This window comes from Oncorhynchus mykiss, chromosome 3, assembly GCF_057628025.1.
Source record: "Oncorhynchus mykiss isolate SJ-2025 chromosome 3, ASM5762802v1, whole genome shotgun sequence".
NCBI classification, from domain to species: domain Eukaryota; kingdom Metazoa; phylum Chordata; class Actinopteri; order Salmoniformes; family Salmonidae; genus Oncorhynchus; species Oncorhynchus mykiss.
The window spans coordinates 60,673,203-60,696,622 of record NC_143024.1 but is presented as its reverse complement, the minus strand read 5'-3'; the positions used below and the strand labels follow the sequence as shown (position 1 = coordinate 60,696,622).

At 41.4% G+C, this 23,420-nt stretch overlaps 1 protein-coding gene across 13 annotated transcripts in view; it reads left to right on the top strand.

The window, feature by feature from the left end:
* The first annotated feature begins 415 nt into the window (after nucleotides 1-415).
* LOC110504179 (low-density lipoprotein receptor-related protein 2) overlaps nucleotides 416-23,420 on the top strand; it is a 59,664-nt gene continuing 36,659 nt past the window's right edge. For all 13 annotated transcript variants that reach the window (XM_036974382.2, XM_090229750.1, XM_090229743.1 and 10 more), the window contains exons 1-14: nucleotides 416-635; nucleotides 9,761-9,877; nucleotides 11,603-11,713; nucleotides 11,852-11,965; nucleotides 12,146-12,262; nucleotides 12,860-13,003; nucleotides 13,260-13,379; nucleotides 13,503-13,631; nucleotides 14,164-14,333; nucleotides 18,334-18,557; nucleotides 20,974-21,180; nucleotides 21,330-21,532; nucleotides 21,627-21,767; nucleotides 21,930-22,133. In XM_036974382.2, the coding sequence (XP_036830277.2) occupies nucleotides 527-635; nucleotides 9,761-9,877; nucleotides 11,603-11,713; nucleotides 11,852-11,965; nucleotides 12,146-12,262; nucleotides 12,860-13,003; nucleotides 13,260-13,379; nucleotides 13,503-13,631; nucleotides 14,164-14,333; nucleotides 18,334-18,557; nucleotides 20,974-21,180; nucleotides 21,330-21,532; nucleotides 21,627-21,767; nucleotides 21,930-22,133 (2,110 nt within the window). In that variant the 5' untranslated portion in view covers nucleotides 416-526. The remainder of the gene's footprint in view (nucleotides 636-9,760; nucleotides 9,878-11,602; nucleotides 11,714-11,851; nucleotides 11,966-12,145; nucleotides 12,263-12,859; nucleotides 13,004-13,259; nucleotides 13,380-13,502; nucleotides 13,632-14,163; nucleotides 14,334-18,333; nucleotides 18,558-20,973; nucleotides 21,181-21,329; nucleotides 21,533-21,626; nucleotides 21,768-21,929; nucleotides 22,134-23,420) is intronic.

Genomic DNA, 23,420 nt, shown 5'->3' with positions numbered 1-23,420 from the left:
GTAAAAGAGGAGCAACAGTTGTGAGTTGTACTTGTTTGTTTGCTTGCTGAGTTAATTAATAGACTATGAAATAAAAGTACAAAGTAAATAAACAGTAAATAAATACATATTTAGGCCCTAGGTCTTAATCCTTCAATTAAAAAAACAAAAACAGATTGCCGCTAGGAATTTGTGAATAGGCTATTTTTAGGATAATCTATGTTAATTTGATTTACTTCGAGAGTAATTGGTTAGACAATGAAACAATACAATGCTGCTTTACTATTTTACTAATGTTGACAAATCCTATCAGCTGTCTGATAGACAACTCAATGTGAAATCACGCGCAAATGAGACAGTCCGGTCAGAGAAATTATGCAGATTCCAGGGCGCGCGGTTTAATAAGTGATTTATCTGGAGGGCAGGGGTTGGGGGAGTGACGGTATCTGGCTTTGTACACGCCCCTTTTTGTCAACTAGCGGGACAAGAAAGAGAGAGGCAAGCAGCAGCATCCCAGTTCCTAGAGCACCTCCATCTGCCCGGCTTCATGAGGAGCTGGACAGAACAGCCGGGACCCATCATCAGAATGTGGAGAGCAGTGCTTGCAAAGCTTCTTATTATATTAATTTTGTGTACTTTCCGTTGTCATTCACAAGGTAAGAGTCTCCTAAACTCATTTAAACACAGCCTTTATTGTGAACCTGCTATGATATGTTTCTGTATATTTGCCTTCGAAAAGGAAATGTCAACCATTAAAGGGGACTGTTTTTTGAGGACATGATTTAACTAAAATGTTGATAGGCAAACAATAATCTTGTTGACAGCCATATTAGATTGTTTGCCTATCTATCAGAACAACAAGCCATGTAAGTTAGCCATGTGTGTGCAATGCGTGGCCTATTGGAATTGTTGGGCACTTTGTAGGCCTATAATAAAAAGTGATGTGCAATTTTTAAAAAACAAAATCAGATTGTGACAAATCTACAAACTCTTTGGTCAGTTTTTTTCCCAGCCATACAAATATTTTTTTGGGGAAGCCAATAAATACAGAATTTATTAATATAGTTTACAATATTTAAATTCTTTAACAAAACTATTTTACTCTAAAGCATTATTACAGCTTGTATTGCGCAAAAAGCCTCCCTCAGACAGATTTGAAGTTCTTGGATAACTTTTGCCTGAGCTTTGCCGTTGCTAGGTAACAGACGCAGGCATGTGATTTGCTGACAATCTGTGTGGACTATAGCTACTGGTACAAATACTAAGAGGAACTCAACAGCTTGCCTAGTGCGCAACCCATAAAAATGATAACTAATGACATAGCTGTAATTTAAGAGCCCATTTTCTTTCAAATTCTGTAGAAACGAATAATATATCCGGCTTGATAGATCTGAAATACTCTTGTGTTTTTCTTGTAGGCCTAGTTATACCCTAGGCCTACACTGCTGAAATTGTAATCTACTTTCTTTTTGCTCAACCCTGAGTATGTAAGCTCCTTAGTGTGAATCAAGCAACTAATTACGCTGCAGCTGCTGCTGCATGAAAGCGACCATTTCTACCTAACGAACAACGGGCAAAAGAGGGCATGTAAACAACAAGGGGAATGTTCTTGCAACCTCACACGTAGACATCCCAGGCTAAATAGACTATGTTAGTTCTTCATTTTTACCAGCTGTTGAGTTAGGCCAAATAGTCTACATTCCAAGACAATACAAAATAAGAAAGTAACACAAAATACATGAAAAAAGACACAAATAATTTAATCAAATGTAGCAATTTAAATGATCCAGTGGCATTTTTTAGTACACAATATGTGCAAGCTGAGGATCTGAACGGTCTTGGTCAGAATTAATTATAATATTGAATCAAATCAGGGCTTTGTCAGCATTGTCAAGTTAATAATTAGCAGGGCTGTCCCTTACAACTGATGATGTACCAACAATTTGTGTCCTCATAGGTTTAAAAAATAATTCAAGTTTACAGGTAATCAAAGTCATCTGTTTCAGTTGTGCATTTCCATGACAAGCAACAGAGCATCATGCACTTCCTGCATCTTTTGCAGTTTGCATCATGGCACCTGTTGAGCTCCTTAGAAATGTGAGGCAGAAATTGTTGATTTATTCCATATTCATTCAGCATGTTTGAGAGGAAATTACTGAAAGGGCTTTGGTGCAGGAGGACAGGTTACTTTCGCTAATCCATTGAGCCTAATTTCTGTTGGGTCAGCTTGATGATCTTTTAATGTGTGACAGACAATCTTTTGTTGCTCATTATCAAGAGGCTTTGAAAGTGTTGTAAAATGTGTGTGTCAGCATAATGGGTAATGTGACACACTTGTAGGGCGATTTAATGTTACAGTAATGGGTAACAAAGGAACTGGACTTGGTGGTTGAATAACCTCCGTCATGGCTAGTTGACCATCTTTTGCTAGCATGCAGATTGTGCTGTTGAAAACATGTTTTTGCTGGTTAATTGTATGAATATTGGGTGTCTTTCAGTCTCTTTCAAACCTCAATCATTTGCCACAAACAGCCTTGGTCATTCAGGGTCTTATGAGAAACATGCGTGATTGATTTAGAAAAAAATTGATACAAAGTAAACCAGGATCAACAAGATGTTCTGTGTCAGTGGTACATACATTGTATAGTACAATGGGAGTTGGGCTTGTCTTATTAGCATTTCCTACTATCTCAAATAGGTGTTTTCAGTTTGTTTTTCTCAATAATTGAGTTTAACCTATTTTTAGTTTATTTGTGCTACAGCATGTCACAACAAAAAACACTTGTGGGTTGATGTTGAAATTTCACATGGGGCAAAAAAAAAACCTGGCCAGCATGTGCATACTAAACCTCACACATGCTGTGCCCTTTTCCGGTTTAGGCCTAAATCCTTGGACAACGGTAACGCTCTATTAGGGAACAGAAGTTGGGAACAGAAGTTAGCACAGTTGGCTTAAATGAAGGACTAATCCTTTCTCATTATACAGCGCTCTGAACCCAGGTCCCAGACTATTATGTGATGCATAGGGTGCAATGTTTAGGCTAACCCAATGCTCATTTTGTGTTGAGTGACAGTCTGTCAGAGGCAGTGAACCCAAACATTTGACCTCCCGCAGTAATGCAATGTAACGTCTCAATTTCTGCTGCTTCCTATATATTTCTAGTCAAATGTAGCTTAACACATAAAAAGAAAATCGACGAAGTACAGCCTCACACACTATTTCTCGCCTCCTTTTGGACCTATGCCACTGCCAAACTCCCTTGGGCTTTTCTCTGTTTTGTGTGAGGCAGTAAGAGCCAAAGTCAGTTGTTCAGCAGTTGACTGCATTCTATTGCATTGATTTCCATATGAAATGGAGCAGCAGCACTTCACTCTGACAGGATGGACGGATCCAGCGCTCCACGCTGCCAGCCGTTTTCTGGACGCACATTCAGAAAGTGCGAGGGGACGTACCAAAACAAGGCGGTAGTGATGAAAGAGGCTACACCTCTTTCAGGGGCCCGACATGATTGGAAAGAGATGTTTTGGGGAAGGGACAAAATATTTTGTTGTGGGGTGGGGTTTAATTTTTTTTGTAGGAAGCTATACTGTATTCTGCATTCTGCTATCCATCTCCATAGTCCCTTTGGCGTGTTGACATTTCCAGTTATGAGGTTTCAGCCCTGCTGGCTCTTCCATTGTTCCATTGTGATTTCACAGTGGGGTCTGAGGCATTGGGAGGCATTGTTCTAATGAAAATTCCTCTGCTGCTCCTCTTTGTTTGGCAGTAGTAGGGCTATTTTTCACTGTGGATGGTGTGGGGTTCTCACCTGCTGTGGGTTTAAGATGGCTAATTAGAAAAGACATGGTCAGAGAGATTAACAGAAAGAAAACAACACCAAACTAAACAAAACAGTCGAAACAAAGACACTAACAAAAAAGTGCCAATCCTTAGACAACAGATTCCTAATAGTATATTTGCATCATATTGGCCACTTTTCTCTTAACTTTCTCTTAATAGCCTCTATTTTGACCATTGTTATTACATTTAGGCTTTTAAAAATCAATTTATCAATTTATTCCTGAAGGAAAGCTGTAGTTACTTCGATGACTTTAAAAAAAGACTGTGGCTGAATGTAAGAGCAGCTCACATTCATTGAAAAGTCCACTTTAGTCTGCCAGTCACCTTTCCCAGAACTGATACTGTCAGGAAACACAGGCTTCATTTGAAGGACTCAGAATATTGGTTTCCTTTTGGCGAAGGTTGTTGAAAGCTGTTAACCTAATGTATAGCATACAGGGATTATGATCGTCCCCATTGTTGCTCGGAAGTCTTAGGAGTGTCCTTCCTCTCTTAGGAGTGTCCTTCCTCTCTTAGGAGTGTCCTTTCTCTGAACTTGAAGTCCAGTGATGCCTATTTATTATATTTTCACTCTTTAAAAAAAATACATGTTGTTTTGTTGATTAGCTGGTGGACATTGACACGTGCAATCCTACTTCTGGGTCAAGCAACGAGTGATCATGGTTTTATGAAATTTTTAGACAAAATGAATCACTATTTTCAGTAGTATCCTTGGAGTTGTCAATACACCCATGGTTTTCTTCTGATATCTACCGTATATTGAAAAATGTTACATATTCGGAGTATACTGATCGTAATGGCATGGTGCATGAGACTACTAACTGTCTGTTCAGGGGTACAGGGATAAACCCAAATGTCTTTCAGTGGTGTCACTGTGCTGCTCCGATACTGTATGCACCGTTTGTCTTACCTGCCATGTTACAAATGATGCTGAAACCTTCGGGATCATTGCCTCACAACAAAGGCACCCTTTGAGCTAATGGGGGAGAAATGTTATCATTAGTAAACTGAGCAGGAAAAAAGTCTTGCTTCCCAATTGGCTGCTGAAGGAGTTAAATATGAAGCCCATTTGGCCGGTGTAGTTTAAAAGACGTTTGGTGGTGTCGGCTAATTATTCTGAGACAAAACCTCATGATATGAGAAGCCTCACAAGGCTTTTAGTGCAGTAGCACAGCCATGACCCCACAACTCAAGTGGAAGTGATCCATCTTTGAAGTGCCCATTACATAAAAGAGATGATTAACTACTGACTCGCCTATAATAAACTGTCTGCTTATACAAAATGTGCCAACTGAATGGGCTGAGATTTTTCAAGTCAATTCATTACAAATCGTTATGACTGTTTGAAAAGGAAGGAGCATTTCCTTTGGCTTTTGGCATTTGGTTCAGTAGCGGTCGTATTGTAAGTGTTCTTTTTTCACCTGTCAGAGGTTAATGCTTTGCCAGACTTGTTCTATAATAAGTAGGCAGAATCATAATATCAGTGTCCAACGATACCACTTTGGCCTCGAATAGCTTCTGGTGTCAATGTCCTACCAAAGGATTCATATCATCAGAACCTGTGCAACCGAGGCTTTGCCAGTTGATCTTTATTTTAAACGAGAAGAAGAAAAAGGCAGAGGGTACGTTGGCAGGAGTTTCCTGAAAGAGTTCAACTTATCAGCACAAGATCAAAAGACGACATCATACTAATGCTCAGTAGAATGAGTGCCTTATTTTTAGCATGATGGTGTGGTGGGATTGAATATCCTTATTCTGTCACAAAATTGTCCGGTAGGTATATTAATCACGTTGGTTCATTTTTGTCTGCAATTGACCAGTGTCTTCATCTTTTGCAAGTCCTTATCATGTAACGTGCTCATATGCCTTTGGAATTTGAAGTAATTGGCTGATAGCTGTGGTGGGAGAGAAGCACTACATGAAAGGTTGCGGTAATAGAAACCCAGTGCACATGCGGATTGGTGATGGTACAGCTAGTTGGTGCAATGAAAATACCTGATTACAGGCACATTTGCTTTTAGGACAAGGACGAAATTGTGGTGTAGATATTGGGGGGGGGGGGGGGGGGGGGGGCAAACAGTAGACGGGTGGACCGGGGGTCCTCAACCGTCATTTTATTTAGCATTTTAAAACGTATTTTCTCCAATCTACACAGTTTGACATGACTTATTATGCCTCTCTTGAGGGGTATGTTGAGGGGTATTTTGAAAGCACAGTAAAGGTGGAAGGATAAGTGGAAAGATAAGTCATCAAATAGGCAAATATTAAGAAGACACAAAATATGAAAACTGAGTTGAATTATTATGATGTGGATATAATAAGAGTGTGAACATACCATGGACAAAGCCTGACACTTGTGGTGTTGAATGTTGATCCTGACTCCCGAGTCTCCCGACCGTGATCTGTCAGCATCCACTCGTCATTCTAAAAGTTTTCTTCTAATGGCAGAAATGCAGATGACAACGTGGTACTGTGGTACTGTTTTGGTGGATTCATTTTAGCCTGCCAGGGGTGCCGGGTCAGTGCAAGCAAAGTTTTGAACTCGATGGAGCAGCCCCCCAAAATATTCCAGCCAATGGGGAAACCAGAACGAACGTACTTCACACACTTCACGCACTTCCTCTTAAATCTGAGCCAAACTGACAGCACTATGACCCAATGAGAATGGAGGGGACACTGACTGAAATGAGTGGGGTAGGGGCACTAATAGACAGTGCGGCTGAGCTGAGGTGACGCATTGCGTCCCAACAGGGCCGGACTAACGCATTTGGGGCACCGTGGCACCTACTTCCAGGCTTTTTTTCCATGGGGCAGATTGAAAAATTAGCAGTTTTGTAATGATATTCTAAACATTTTGTCAAGAGGCTGAAAGAAAACATTTAAATCGAATTTCCTACCTACAATTCTAAACATTTTGCCATGGGACAGAAATAAAAATGTTCTGTTTTATAGCTCATCTCATCCTATTCTTAAAATGTTGTCATGAGGATGAGAGAACATTTTGTAATTTTAAAGCTAATGTCCTACTATCCTACACATTTTGACATGAGGCTAAGAGATAATTTCGCAGTTTAAATAAAATATTCTGCAATTCTACACATTTTGCCGTAACTTATGACGTGTTCATATACTATATGGGGGCCCCCCAGACCTCATGAATCATTTTCAAAAAATCTTATTGTCCAAATTTGGAAATGTAATGTTTTTTTCTTATTAAGTGTTTTGTGTGTCATTTGATTGGTGGGATGGCAGTGTTAGATTCAAAGATTAGAAATCAATGTCATTCCATTTGTATTACTGATTTTATTTCTCACAGTGTTGTTTGTTTCTATTTCCATGTCTTTAGTTTGTTTTGCAACTGAGGTGTAAAACCTTTCTCTTCAGCACATATTTGACCAACCAGGGAGTGTGTTTAAAGGTAGTCGAAAAGACACTGTAGACCACCAACCACAGACATACACCACCAACCACCACCTTGCATCTCCTTTAGCAAAGAATTTGGGTTTAAGGGTTGCGGTACCACCTGGTACCACCATGTGTTCCAATTACATTTCTGACAAGGAACAGCATGTGCCTTAAATCATGTCAGAGAGAAACAATCAGAATTGCACATTCCAATTCAGATGGGTCTGACAGAACGCTCTGCCACTGAACTATGCTGCCTCAGTCGATATCTCCTGGAAAACGTCAGGGAAGGTAGAGTGGTGGTACCTTATCTCCTCAGATGCCACTCAGTGAGAACATCAAAAGGAGGCTTGGGATGAGTGTGCTTAGGGTTGTATAACTGTCTGGAGGATGGCTGGCACGCTCATCTCCAGGTCAACTCAATGCTGTTACCAGCATGCTTCATCAATAAGAGACATTCCAAAACACACTTAACACTGTTTAGATGTTTTATTCATAGGAAGTAGTAGAGAGGGAAAATAAGAGCGGAAAATGTTTTCACATTTCTGACCTAATTAAAAAATACACATGATCACGATCAACTGATTAAGAAAATTGAGAATTATGCACCTGGGGACTGAAGGTATTACAAAAAAGTTTGGTCCAAAATATGGAATGAAGAGAACTTTAGTAGTAATACTTTTTTTTTTTGTGTAAGAATAATCTGGCATTATCTTACTTAGACCTATTTGGACAGTGACACAATTTGCATAATTTTGGCTCGGTTCGCCACCACAATAGATTTGAAAGGAAAACAATCAAGATGTGCTTTAAGTGTAGACTTTTATCTTTAATTTAAGGGTTTTGTCAAAATTATTGTATGAACCTTGTAGGAATTTCCATAGCCCTCTAATTTTAGGGTCTCAAAAGTAATTGGACAAACTAACAATCCTAAATTAAATTGGGAGTTTTATTACTTGGTTGCAAATCTTTTGCAGTCAATGACTGCCGGAAGTCTGGAACCCATAGTCATCACCAGATGCTGGGTTTCTTCCCTGGTGATGCTCTGCCAGGCCTTTACTGCAGCTGTCTTCAGTTCCTGCTTGTTCTTTGGGCATTTTGCCTTCAGCAATTGAAATGCATGCTCAATTGGATTCAGGTCAGGTGATTGACTTGGCCATTGCAGAACATTCTCTTCTTTGCCTTAAAAAAGTATTGGGTTGCTTTCGCAGAATGCTTCGGGTCATTGTCCATCTGCACTGTGAAGCGAGTTTTGAAGCACTTGGCTAAATGTGAGCAGATAATATAGCCCTAAAAACTTCAGAATTCATCCTGCTGTTCTTGTTAGCAGTCACATCATCAATAAAAACAAGGGAACCAGTTCCATTGTCAGCCATACATGCCCACATCATAACACTACCTCCACCATGCTTCACAGATGAGGTGGTACGCTTCGGATCATGAGCAGTTCCTTCCCTTCTCCATACACTTCTCTACCCATCATTCTGGTACAAGTTGATCTTTGTCCATCTGTCTTTTGTCTCATCTGTCCACGTTCCAGAACTATACTAGGCTTTTTTTTAGATGTTTTATGGGAAACTCTAACCTGGTCTTCCTGTTTTTGAGGCTTACCAATGGTTTATGTCTTGTGGGAAACCCGCTGTATTTACTCTGGTGAAGTCCTCACTTGATTGTTGACATTGACACAGATACGCCTACCTCCTGGGAGGTGTTCTTGATCTGGCCAACTTTTGTGAAGGGTTTTTTCTTCACCAAGGAAATCATTATTCTGTCATCTACCACAGTTGTTTTCCGTTGTCTTCCGGTCCTTTTGGTGTTTTTTTTGGTGTATCTCTCTGATGGGTTTGTTTTGATTTTTCAGCCTAATGATGGCTTGCTTCACTGGCAGTGACAGCTCTTTGGACTTCATATTGAGGGTTAACAGCAACAGATTCCAAATGTCACACTTGAAATCAACCTTTTATCTGCTTATTTGTAAGTTAACTAATGAGGGAATAACACACACCTGGCCATGGAACTGCTGAGCAGCCAATTGTCCAATTACTTTTGCTCGCTTAAAAAGTGTTGACCACATATAAAAAGCGCTGTAATTCCTACACCATTCACCTGATTTGGATGTAAATCCCCTGAAATTCTGTGCTTTCAGCTCGTATTCATTATTTCATTTCAACTCCAATATGCTGTGGTAGACAGCTAAAATAATAATAAGTCAATGTCCAAATATTTATGGACCTGACTGTACATATTGACTCTTGTTGCTGATAACATGCTAACTAAAATGTGATGTGCTGTGTGTCTCCTTAGCCCATGTAACGGTGATCATTTCCAGTGTTTGAGTGACTTTACAAAAGAGGGAGTCAATACACAAGTACTGTACAGTGTACAAAATATTTAAATTAGTTCAAAATATTTCAATGCATTTTCACCAATGTGAAAGATGTCACAAATTGTAAACACAGGACTCTATGACAAAGGCAATTACGATGTAGAGAACTGTTGCACTTGTGGTTAAGTTGCTCCTCAATCTCTCTGCAGCTAGTAGGAGATGCTCCAGTGAGCAGTTCAGCTGCACCAATGGGGCCTGCATCCCAGGGGAGTACAGGTGTGACCGGCTGACCGACTGCTCCGACGGGGCTGATGAGACAGACTGCCGTAAGTCCCCCAATGTGGCTTTACTTACTTTCTTGCCTCAGGCTCCTCTGGCATTTTAATCAATTTGTAAAATTAATAGGCTCGCTGACTGACAGAATGGCCACAATATGCTTCTTGTTGTCAGAGGTTGATTGCAGATTCCTTGGTGGATTAGTCAAGCTGAAGTCAGCTGCTATTCCATTATTGTGCCGACATGTTAGACTCACACTTCGGTAATTTCCCAATGTCAAAAACAATGCCAAGGCTGTTTGTGGTGCTAATAGAAAACTTACAGTAACTGTTTTTATCCTCCCATTAGCTTTTAGCATTTTTTCTTGTTTGCGGCTGCACATAATTCCGTACACAGCTTTATATTTCAGAGGTAAATTGCCAACATAACTTCATGGGGGAGCAGCCAAGGGTATATTTCACATGTAACCAGGTGGTTCAATAGGGGTGGGCCCTTCTACTGTTAATGAGATTAAAACAGGGTTAGAGCTGCTAAAATAATGATCTGCTAGCAGCGGACTGTTACAATTGGCTAATTGCAAGGGTGTAAAACCTGTGAAACTGGAGGTTGCGTAATTCAAATAAATTCTAATAGTTATTATGGATTTGAAACATTTAGGTACATATAAGTCTTATATCGTCTGAAAGCTTAAATTCTTGTTAATCTAACTGCACTGTCTGATTTACAGTAGCTATTACAGCGAAAACATGCCATGCGATTGTTTGAGGACGGCCCCGCACATCAAAATATGTTTTCACCGGCACAGGTTTCATACATTCACATATAAAGATTAAATGTTCACTTAATTTTTGAAAATCTTCCTCTGATTTGTCATCCAAAGAGTCCCAGCTATAACATGTAGTGTCGTTTTGTTAGATAAAATCCTTTTCTATATCCCAAAAAGTCTGTTTAGTTGGCACCATCGATTTGAGTAATCCACTCGTTCAATTTGCAGAGAAAGGAATCCGAAAATCTACCCCCAAACTTTGTTTCAGCAAGTCAAAATACGTTTCTATTTATTCCTCAGACACCCTAAAATGTAATCAAACTATAATATTTATTTCAGAAAGAAGTATGTTCAATAGGAAACCGATTTTAGCAGGTGCACAACTTCGTCATGGCGCACAAAAACACAGATTTCCAAGACTGTGTCCTCTTATAAAAACGGTTATTTCTTATTCGTTTTTGAAATTACAAGCCTGAAACCTTGAACATAGACTGCTGACACCCTGTGGAAGCCATAGGAATTGCATCAAGGGAGCTATTTTATAATAGGATTTTCCCCTACCATATCTCTTGTGTTATATTCTCCTCCATTATTTTAACATTTCTACAAACTTCAAAGTGTTTTCTTTCCAATGGTACCAATTATATGCATATCCTGGCCTCAGGGCCTGAGCTACAGGCAGTTTACTTTGGGCACGTCGTTCAGGCGGAAATTGAGAAAAAAGGGGCCTAGCCCTAAGAAGTTCATTAATGCTTGAGTACATGAGAACTTTATATAGGAATGTTTAAGACGACTGACATTTAAAACATTTGACGTTTGACATTTGAGACATGTTTAAGACTGCTAGAGACATTTGACCTTTGACAGGGGAAATACACCTCTTTGAACAAATGATTTGTTTTGGGAATTGATGCTGATTCCTTTTATTCCTTAAACATTCCACAGATGGGTTTGTTCTATGTCGGTCTAGTATGATTGGCCTGTTCTGACATGTTCATTTCCTTCTTAGACTACCCTGAGTGTACAGAACTGAGGTGTGCCAACGGTGCCTGTTATAACCAGACTCAGCGCTGTGACCAGGTCGTGGACTGCCGTGACGCGTCAGACGAGTCCAACTGCAGTAAGTGTCTACTTCTGGCCGTGACGCATGATCACGCATTCAGCCAGACCCTCTACCTGAGCAGCAGGGTTGAGATGAAGAACTTATAGATACAGATACAGTCAGTTGCTGAAGGGGGTTTGTGTCTGCTTTCTACAGCACAGCACTGCAGCAGTGGCCTGTTCCAATGTGGCAACGGAGAGTGTATCCCTCAACGCTACGTCTGTGACCACGACGACGACTGTGGAGACAGGAGTGACGAACAGAACTGCAGTGCGTACCTCTACCCTCCTTGCACCATTGCTGCTATCTAAAAACCTTGAGTCTGCAGCTCTTATCTTAACTCCCCAGATAGATTCTCCCCCTAACCTGGACTTAATCTGACCTTTTCTATGTGCTCTCTCTCTCTCTCTCTCTCTCGCTCTCTCTCTCTCTCGCCCTCCCTCCATGTAGCCTATCCCGCTTGCAGAGGGAGCTACTTCACGTGCCCCAGTGGTCGCTGTATTCACCAAGTCTGGCTTTGTGATGGAGAAGACGACTGTGAAGACAATGCAGATGAGAAAGGCTGTGGTATGGATGCTACAGAGTTCCATCTCTGTGTCCATAATATTGGACATATGGCCATGAAAAGAAAACAGTACGCAGGTTCAGTGGAAGCACACTTTAACGAGTGAGAAACGCTGTTGTGTATGAACCTGATTCACCTCTGATCTCCATGGTTGGTATTGGCTAGGCGCTATGCTTGTGCACCTTGAAGTGTGGTATTCAAATGCCTCTTTGTGGCACAAGATGGCTCAGCCCTCCAAAGAGCTTTAGAATTCCTCCACACTGCTCTGAAATGTGTTTTTAGAGGATGGGCTGCAGAACCTTCCGAGCCCCCATGTGACCCTCTCGATACTCCCCCCCCCCCCCCCCCCCCAACCCCAGTGATTTAAAGTGACAGTGTTTCCCCAGACAATGAAGTTTGAGTCACAGTGCCCTTGAGTTCAGCCCGTGAATTCCTATGAAGATAAGTCTGCTGTCTTCAATGCATACCTCACACACTGTTGCTGTTTTCGCAAAGCACGAATGTGGCATGTGTACAACTCTGTGGTTCCCTCCTGTTTTTGCTCTCTATTGTCTCTGGTGTGGTCAAAGGCAGTGAAGATGACTTTGTATTCTCTGTAGATGCCATACCACGTGAGTGCTATCCTGGAGAATGGCCCTGTCCGTCCTCAGGCCTGTGTATCCCCATGGACCAACTGTGTGATGGGAAAGCCCAATGTCCAGATGGAGAGGATGAGACCAGCACCACTGCTGGACGCAATTGCAGTCAGTAACAATACAACCAGTTTAACATGCACGCACGTAACAATACAAACAGTTTAACATGCATGCACGCACACACACAAACACACACACACACACACACACACACACACACACACACACACACACACACACACACACACACACACACACACACACACACACACACACACACACACACACACACACACACACACACACTAACCTTTATTTTGAAAAGTGCCATTGGGAGTAATGTGTGTCTGTCTGTGGTTGTCAGGTATCTGGAGGTGTGCCTCACTGAGCTGTGAGCATCGCTGTCATGCGTCCCCCGAGGGAGGAACCTGCTCATGTCCTTCTGGATACATTGTCAACAATAACAACATCCGCTCTTGTATCGGTGAATACTGATCCATTCACTCATTGACATTGAAAGAACTGGAAACTCAGGCTACCGGAGGTAGAATATGGGATGTGTGCTTTTGACTCATTCAATTTTTTATAATTTTGTTCTTGGGTGAAGACTTTGATGACTGTACGATGTGGGGCGTCTGCGATCAGCTCTGTGAAGACAGGATGGGAACCCACCGCTGCAGCTGTCGAGAGGGCTATTTCCTAGAGCAGCACCGATACTGCAGCGCTAACATCTCAAGTGAGTGGCCGTGGTTGAGCTTCAATATACTTCAACATATCAAACCCATTCCTCCAGGCCCAAAGCCTTCAGCCCCTCAGCCCAGCCTCCTATCTGCCAGCCCCTGCCAGCCTGCTCTGCTTTCTGGTGCATTGATGCGCACCGAGTGTTGTTTTAGCCAGTCGTTTGCTTCTGTGGACCAGTGAATGACTATTGACCAATGGACAGACCCCTCTGCCTTTGATCATGAGTCTAGCAGCAAGGAGATATTCTCTCTGTTAGTAGTACAGATCAAATTATCTTGGCCATATGGGTTCCTAAAAATGACATCAAATAAATGAAAATAAAAAAGGTTCTACCATAGATTTAGATTTGAATCAGGTATCGAAGCTGACTGACTAAAATGTATAGTTTTTTATTCACTATCTCTTCCACTCCTGTGTAAAATCATGACTCATTATTTAGGTAAAGTCTAAAAATAAATGCTTCTAACCAGAGATTAGGAAATGTCGGATATTGTTGTCTTACTGATTGCCTTGTCTACTGTCGGTAGCTGGAGTACCCTTGCTGATCTTCTCCAATGGCCGAGACCTGCTGATTGGTGACATCCATGGGCACAGCTCTCGCACCCTGGTCCATTCCCGGAACAGAGGCGTCGTTGTCGGGGTGGACTTCCACTTCCAACTCAAAAGAGTATTTTGGACAGATACTATTCAGAACAAGGTAATACTAGTCTTTGAATACTCAAATACTTCATCCAATCCCCATCATGAATGGTTTCCTCTGGCCCTGTTAAAGGAATTAGTGCATCACTATAATTACCTGTACAGTAGACCATAGTTACCGTCCACAAGATAAAAATGTTTGAGGAAATCCTTGAGTTGTACAGGAACCTGCCCCCCACCCCCTCCCCTCCCCCTCAAAGGAGAGGGAATACTTTGACAGATCTCTTAAGATACCACCACTGTTAATACTGTACCATCAGGCAGACCTAATGGCTCCAAAATGACTGGGTCATAATGAAGGGGTAGTAGAAAAATATCTAATCAGGAAAGCTGATACTGTCTGATATACTTGTACAATGTTTACATAGCTCTGTGTACTTTCTTCAAACTTTCTTATTTTCAAAGTGATCGTATAGTATTTGTTTTCACCATGTCCACCCTGTTATATGCATTCTTTGGCCAGCTCAAAGGGCTTTGTTCAGTCTCTTGGCTTCTGTATGGTTTGAACCCCAGCCATGAGGCTGAAAAGCAGAAACGTACCAGGAGCGGGGTATCTGTGTAGATCAGCTACCTCCATGGCAGAATGACAGCTGATTTAAAGTGTGTGTGTGGGGTGGGGGGCAGGGCTTCCACAAACAGGGCATGTGAACAAACTGGGGAGGTCAAACTAGTAGGCTACTTCCACATCTTCAGTTTCTCTTTAAACAGGTCAGCTGAAAATCCTGCTTTTTAGATGTCTGGATCTCATTTCAAATGAGCCAGAGCTGAAAAGAGCACTATCCTTTCCTAGGTGCCAAGGCTTCAAGCCTGAGAAACTGGTGCCATCTTTGAATCGGTAGGGTAGAGGTTTCAGAATAATACCTGACCAGAACCACTCACCATTAGGCTACCTGCCACCCCCAAATCAAATCAATCAAATCAAGAATTTAATAAGAATTTGTTCTTAACTGACTTGCCTTGTTAAATAAAGGTTAAATAAAAAAATAGCAGATGTTATTGCAGGTGTAGCAAAATGCTTGTGCTTCTAGCTCCAACAGTGCAGTAATATATTTGTATTTATTTGTATTTTATTTCACCTTTATTTAACCAGGTAGGCCAGTTGAGAACAAGTTGCGACCTGGCCAAGATAAAGCAAACCAGTGCGACACAAACAATGGGATAAACAAATGTACAGTCAATAACACAATAGAAAAATCTATATACAGTGCATGCAAATGTAATAAGATTAGGGAGGTAAGGCAATAAATAGGCCATAGTGGCGAAATAATTACAATTTAGCAAAAACACTGGAGTGATAGATGTGCAGAAGATGAATGTGCAAGTAGAGATACTGGGGTGCAATGGAGCAAAACAAAAAATAACAATATGGGGATGAGGTAGTTGGGTGTGCTATTTACAGATGGACTATGTACAGGTGCAATGATCTATCTGTAATCTGCTCAGACAGCTAATGCTTAAAGCTAGTGAGGGAGATATGAGTCTCCAGCTTCAGTGATTTTTGCAATTCGTTCCAGTCATTGGCAGCAGAGAACTGTAAGGAAAGGCGGCCAAAGCAGGAGTTGGCTTTGGGGGTGACCAGTGAAATATACCTGCTGGAGCACGTGCTACGGGTGGGTGCTGCTATGGTGACCAGTGAGCTGAGATAAGGCGGGGCTTTACCTAGCAAAGACTTATAGATGACCTGGAGCCAGTGGGTTTGGCAACGGATATGAAGCGATGGCCAGCCAACGAGAGCATACCAGGTCGCAGTGGTGGGTAGTATATGGTGCTTTGGTGACAAAACGGATGGCACTGTAATAGACTGCATCCAATTTGCTGAGTCGAGTGTTGGAAGCTATTTTGTAAATGACATCTCCGAAGTCAAGGATCTGTAGGATAGTCAGTTTTACAAGGGTATGTACAAGTGTATGTAAAGCATGGCAGCATGAGTGATGGATGCTTTGTTGTGAAATGGAAGACAATTCCAGATTTAACTTTGGATTGGAGATGCTTAATGTGAGTCTGGAAGGAGAGTTTACAGTCTAACCAGACACCTAGGTATTTGTAGTTGTCCACATATTCTAAGTCAGAACCGTCCAGAGTAGTGATGCTAGATGGGCGGGTGGGTGCGGGCAGTGATCGGTTGAAGAGCATGCATTTCGTTTTCCTTGCATTTAAGAGCAGTTGGAGGCCATGGAAGGAGTGTTGCATGGCATTGAAGCTCGTCTGGAGGTTTGTTAACACAGTGTCCAAAGAAGGGCCAGAATTATACAGAATGGCGTCGTCTGCGTAGATGTGAATCAGAGAATCACCAGCAGCAAGAGCGACATCATTGATGTATACAGGGAAAAGAGTCGGCCCGAGAATTGTGCCCTGTGGCACCCTCATGGAGACTGCCAGAGGTCCGGATAACAGGCCCTCTGATTTGATACACTGAACTCTTTCTGAGAAGTAGTTGGTGAACCAGGCGAGGCAGTCATTTAAGAAACCAAGGCTGTTGAGTCTGCCAATAAGAATGTGGTGATTGACAGAGTTGAATGCCTTGGCTTGGTCGATGAAGACGGCTGCACAGTGTTGTCTTTTATCGATGGCGGTTATGATATCGTTTAGGACCTTGAGCGTGGCTGAGGTGCACCTATGACCAGCTCGGACACCAGATTGGGGGGATTCGGTGGGATTCAAAATGGTCGGTGATCTGTTTGTTAACTTGGCTTTCGAAGACTTTAGAAAGGCAGGGTAGGATAGATATAGGTCTGTAACAGTTTGGTTCTAGAGTGTCTCCCCCTTTGAAGAGGGGGATGACCGCGTTAGCTTTCCAATCTTTAGGGATCTCAGACGATGCAAAAGAGAGGTTGAACAGGCTAGTAATAGGGGTTGCAACAATTGCGGCAGATTATTTTAGAAAGAGAGGGTCGAGATTGTCAGGGATATCCTTGTCTCATCGCTCACTAGCGACTCCTGTGGTGGGCAGGGTCCAGTGCACGCTGACCAGGTCGCCAGGTGTACAGTGTTTCCTCCGACACATGGTGCGGCTGGCTTCCGGGTTGGATGTGCATTGTGTCAAGAAGCAGTGCGGCTACAGTGGGGTTGTGTTTCAGAGGACGCATGGCTCCCGACCTTCGTCTCTCCTGAGTCCGTACGGGAGTTGCAGCGATGAGACAAGACTGTATCTACTACCAATTGGATACCACGAAATTGGGGAGAAAAAAGGGGTAACATTAAAAAATATATATATATTATCGTAGATTTATCGGTGGTAACAGGGAGGAGGTCCTCTTATTCCCCATGGACTTTAAAGTGTCCCAGAACTTTTGGGAGTTTGTGCTACAGGATGCAAATTTCTGTTTGAAAAAGATAGCCTTTGCTTCCCTAACTGCCTTTCCTAACTGCCTGTGTATATTGGTTCCTAACGTCCCTGAAATATCTAACAAGTAATATCTAACAAATTACACAATATATACCCAATACACACAAATCTAAGTAGGAATGAATTAAGACTATATACATATGGACGAGCGATGTCGGTAAAAACATGTGAGATGTGTAATGCAAGATATGTAAGCATTATTAAGTAAATGAGATACTGTAGAATAGTATAGAGAACAGTATATACATACGCGATGAGTAATGTATGATATGTAAACATTATTAAGTGAATGAGATACTGTAGAATAGTATAGAAAACAGTATATACATACGCGATGAGTAATGTATGATATGTAAACATTATTTAGTGAATGAGATACCGTAGAATAATATAGAAAACAGTATACATATACGAGATGAGTAATGCCAGATATGCTACTAGAATGCTACTAGACAGACAAGATGGAAGTCAGACAAACAACCAAAACCCAGCCTTAATATTGGTAATTTCCTTCTAATTTTATGGGTATTGTGGTGACATATCCCATCCCTGTTTCTCGGTATGCCTCTTTTTTATATCTCCATGTCTTTCTGGAGCTATAACCACCAAAAGGGCTAATCTCTTCAAAACAATCCTTTCTTTTTGTGGGCAGGTTTTTTCGGTGAGTATGAACGGTTCCAATATGCAGGTGGTTTTAAATGTATCAGTTGACTACCCTGAGAACCTGGCCGTGGACTGGGTGAACAATAAACTGTATATGGTGGAGGCAAGCGTCAACCGGATTGACATGGTGGATTTTAACGGGAGTAACCGGGTGACGCTGATCGCAGAGAATCTGGGAAACCCCAGAGGGCTGGCCGTGGACCCAACTGTGGGGTGAGTAGAGGGGACCTCCCCATCCTCCATCCCTCCATCCCTCTATCTCGCCGTCTCTCTCTCATGCTGCACCGGTAGGAAGTAATAAGGGTGAAAGATTAGAAGATTGTCCTGGGGGATTAGTGAGCAGTATTAAAAGTGATGAGCCTCATTGTAATCCAATAGTACTGTTCGAGAGGGGAGACTGGGCCAAGTGGCTCCAGGTAAACTAGGAAGTGATAATAAATGTAGACACTTGTTCTACCTTGGTGGGATTTAGTGCTGGCCCACCTGTAGACCCAGAGACAAAGACAGTAGAGTATCTGTTTCAGATTCAATTAAAAAAGGAAATCTGCTTATGTCTCACCTTTTGGTAGGCCTTTCCTGCAGTCAAATGACCTAGTGGCCTCATGTGTGCAATGTTAGTAATATTTTTCGTAATTTCATAATTAATAAACATATATTTTTTAAAGCCGCCAAAAATTATGTGTTTCTATGTCCAGCAGTTTTGTTATATTTCACTTTTCTGTGATATACAGTTGAAGTCGGAAGTTTACGTACATTTTAGCCAAATACATTTAAACTCAGTTTTTCACAATTCCTAACATTTAATCCAAGTAAAAAGTCCCTGTTTTAGGTCAGTTATGATCACCACTTTATTTTAAGAATGTTAAATGTCAGAATAATAGTAGAGAGAATGATTTATTTCAGCTTTTATTTCTTTCATCACATTCCCAGTGGGTCAGAGGTTTACACACACTCAATTAGTATTTGGTATCATTGCCTTTAAATTGTTTAACTTGGGTTAAATGTTTCGGGTAGCCTTCCACAAGCTTCTCACAATAAGTTGGGTGAATTTTGGCCCATTCCTCCTGACAGAGCTTGTGTAACTGAGTCAGGTTTGTAGGCCTCCTTGCTCGCACATGCTTTTTCAGTTCTGCCCACACATTTTCTATGGGATTGAGGTCAGGCTTTGTGATGGCCACTCCAATACCTTGACTTTGTTGTCCTTAAGCCATGTTGCTTGGGGTCATTGTCCATTTGGAAGACCCATTTGTGACCAAACTTTCATTTACTGACTGATGTCTTGAGATGCTGTTTCGATATATCCACATAATTTTCTTTCCTCATGATGCCATCTATTTTGTAAAGTGCACCAGTCCCTTCTGCAGCAAAGCACCCCCACAACATGATGCTGTCACCCCAGTGCTTTGCGGTTGGGATGGTGTTCTTCGGCTTGTAAGCCTCCCCCTTTTTCCTCCAAACATAAGGATGGTTATTATGGCCAAACAGTTCTATTTTTGTTTCATCAGACCAGAGGACATTTCTCCAAAAAGTTGCGATCTTTGTCCCCATGTGCAGTTGCAAACCGTAGTCTGGCTTTTTTTATGGTAGTTTTGGAGCAGTGGCTTCTTCCTTGCTGAGCAGCTTTTCAGGTTATGTCGATATAGGACTCGTTTTACTGTGGATATAGATACTTTTGTACCCGTTTCTTCCAGCATCTTCACAAGGTCCTTTGCTGTTGTTCTGGGATTGATTTTCACTTTTCGCACCAAAGTACGTTCATCTCTAGGAAACAGAACGTGTCTCCTTCCTGAGCAGTATGACGGTTGCGTGGTCCCATGGTGTTTATACTTGCGTACTATTGAACAGATGAACGTGGTACCTTCAGGCGTTTGGAAATTGCTCCCAAGGATGAACCAGACTTGTGGAGGTCTTCATTTTTTTCTGAAGTCTTGGCTGATTTCTTTTGATTTTCCCATGATGTCAAGCAAATAGGCACTGAGTTTGAAGGTAGGCCTTGAAATACATCCACAGGTACACCTCCAATTGACTCAAATGATGTCAATTAGCCTATCAGAATCTTCTGAAGCCATGACATCATTTTCTGGAATTTTCCAAGCTGTTTGAAGGCACAGTCAACTTAGTGTATGTAAACTTCTGACCCACTGGAATTGTGATATAGTGAATTATAAGTGAAATAATCTGTCTGTAAACAGTTGTTGGAAAAATTACTTGTGTCATGCACATAGTAGATGTCCTAATGGACTTGCCAAAACTATAGTTTGTGAAGAAATTTGTGGATTGGTTGAAAAACAAGTTTTGTAAACTTTTGCAAAGTGTATGTAAACTTCTGACTACAACTGTACATGAAGTGTAATATTGGGATGCAAACTCAAAACGTAATAGATTCCAAATGTATATCTGACATGCTACAGGTGTCTTCTTTTTTAAGACCATAACCATGTGTATGAGGTGTGTACTTTTGTTTCAAAGTAGATTTGTTTAAGACTACCAGGTCATTTTATGGCTATAGGGATGAATAACTTCACTGCTTGAAATCCAGTTTACCAATGTTCTATATTGCATCCAGTACATATCAACCTACTGTACTGGTGACCTGTACCTAACTAAACCAAAATATGTTTCTTCACAGGTTCCTGTTCTTCTCAGACTGGGACTCTGTGAATGGAGAGCCAGGTTTGGAGCGGGCATACATGGATGGCACCAATCGCTATGGGATCATCAGGACTAAATTGGGCTGGCCGGCAGGGATTACACTGGATATTGATGCCAAGCGGGTCTACTGGGTTGATAGCCGCTACGACTATATTGAAACCACCACATATGATGGGCTTCATAGGTAAGCATACCAGATATTTTCCCTACGAAAGAGCTCAAATCAGATGTTGTTTGGTCAAATGTCTGAAGACCGTATGTAAGAACGGAAAACAATGCAGATCTCTGTCAAAATGGGATGGATATAGCCTTGTTTTATAATCCCCCTTTCAGGAAAACAGTGGTTCATGGAGGTGCTGTGATTCCTCACCCCTTTGGCATCAGTATGTTTGAGCACGTTGTGTATTTCACTGACTGGACCAAGATGGCCGTGATGAAAGCCAACAAGTTCGGTGACACTAACCCTCAGGTGGTCTACCCTACATCTCAGACCCCACATGGAGTGCAGGTGGTACACCAACTAAGACAGCCAAATGGTAAGCATGTCACTGCTATAAATACTCTGATCTGTCCCACCTCTGTATGTTCTGTCAGTGACTGAGCGTGTGCATGTATGTGTTGTGTTTACAGTGTCGAACCCTTGCGGGGCAGCCATGGGCGGCTGTGAGCAGATCTGTATTCTAAGCCACAGGTCAGACAATCAAGGGCTGGGCTACCGCTGCAGGTGTCGCATGGGCTACGACCTGCAGGCTGATGGCAAGAGATGTGTTGGTAAGACCAACACACAAACCGCGTTTAGCTTTTTCCCTATTTAAGTTGGACTTTGTCTTGTGTCCTTGTGTCCAGTGTCCTTTATATGTTTTCTTTAGACTGTGAGTGCCAATGTGGTGTGACATAGGGTGTGTTATCTGGAGGTCTTTTCTCTCTCTCCAGTGGTGCGGCAGTTCCTGCTCTTCTCCAGCCAGCTGGCTGTCCGAGGCATCCCCTTCAACCTATCCTCTCAGGAGGATGTTATCCTCCCTATCACTGGAACACCCTCTTATTTCGTTGGGGTGGACTTCAGCGCAGAAGACAATGCTATCTTCTTCTCAGACACGGCTAAAGACATCATCTACAAACAGAAAGTGGACGGCACCGGTGAGAGCATCCTACATTTTATTTGGTTGGATGGATGACTCGATACTGTATGTAGAATTAAATAGTGAAATATTTGTTGAATATTGTTTTATTGCTGAGTTTGTAGTTCATAATCACTGAGTGTTTTTCTCTCCATTTATTAGAATGTGAAGAAATACTTTTCATTTACTATCATGGAAATATTTTTTTATATTTAATTTTGTAACCATATTTACAACCCTACATAATATTGTTTCAAGCAGAGAGCTCAAGCATGTGATCCAGCCGAGCTTATACCACGTCAGTTATAGGAGTGCCTTATGGAGCCGGGCAGTGCAATGGGGGAGGGAGAGAAGGAAGGAGGGAGGGAGGTAGAGAGGGGGGTAGGGAGTGGACAGGAGCATGGACAGCAGTGAAACTATCACGTAACAGCTCAAAATCAGGCTCCAGAATGTGATAAAACAAACATTTACTAAAAGTTGCAGAAGCTTCAATAGTTTTTTTCCAGAACGCGAAAACCACCAATTTTTCACATTTGTGTTTATTTGTCAGAAACTATTGCTTATGGGCACCTTCATGTGGTTTGTAAGATATTAGCTCTCAGATTTTTAATTAATATATTTTCGATTTTTTTTTGTTGCTAAACACTATATATTCATTGTTTAGCTGGAATGGAAAGTTTATATCCTGTACATTTGACTGTGCCACATGTTTGTCTCTCCAAGCCGTCTTAAGATAAATGCACTTACTTAAATCGCACTGGATTAGAACATCTACATGACTAAAATGTCAACTGTAAAAGTTTTACATACAGATCTCATATTACTCTATTGAAAAATATTGTATCATTTGTATATTTCTTTATTAAAAATATAGTTTTTCGTTACATTTGACTGTGTAAAACCTAGCAGTACTACTTATTTCTCTGAGAGAGGTGGATATATAGCATTTAGCAAAAAAACACGATTATTTGTCTCTCTGAAATGAAACCATCAATTGATAGATTTTAAACAAACACATGTCTGTCATTGAACAACACCATGCCATGATTAGATATTGTAAAAATACACCAATCTCTTTCATCATTTCTTTAAACAATAAAAGCTAATTCACCAACATTTCTGAAAATGTATATATAGCATTTTGGAATTAAACTTAATTTATCTTCCAACTTACGACTCGATAGCCCTGTAAAATAAGTTACTTATGTGATAAATCCACGAAGAAAAAAATTCCAGGATAAAATGAAACCACAAACTGCTCTGATAAGTGGTGTTGTTCTTGCAACATAGGGTTGACCAGCTCTAG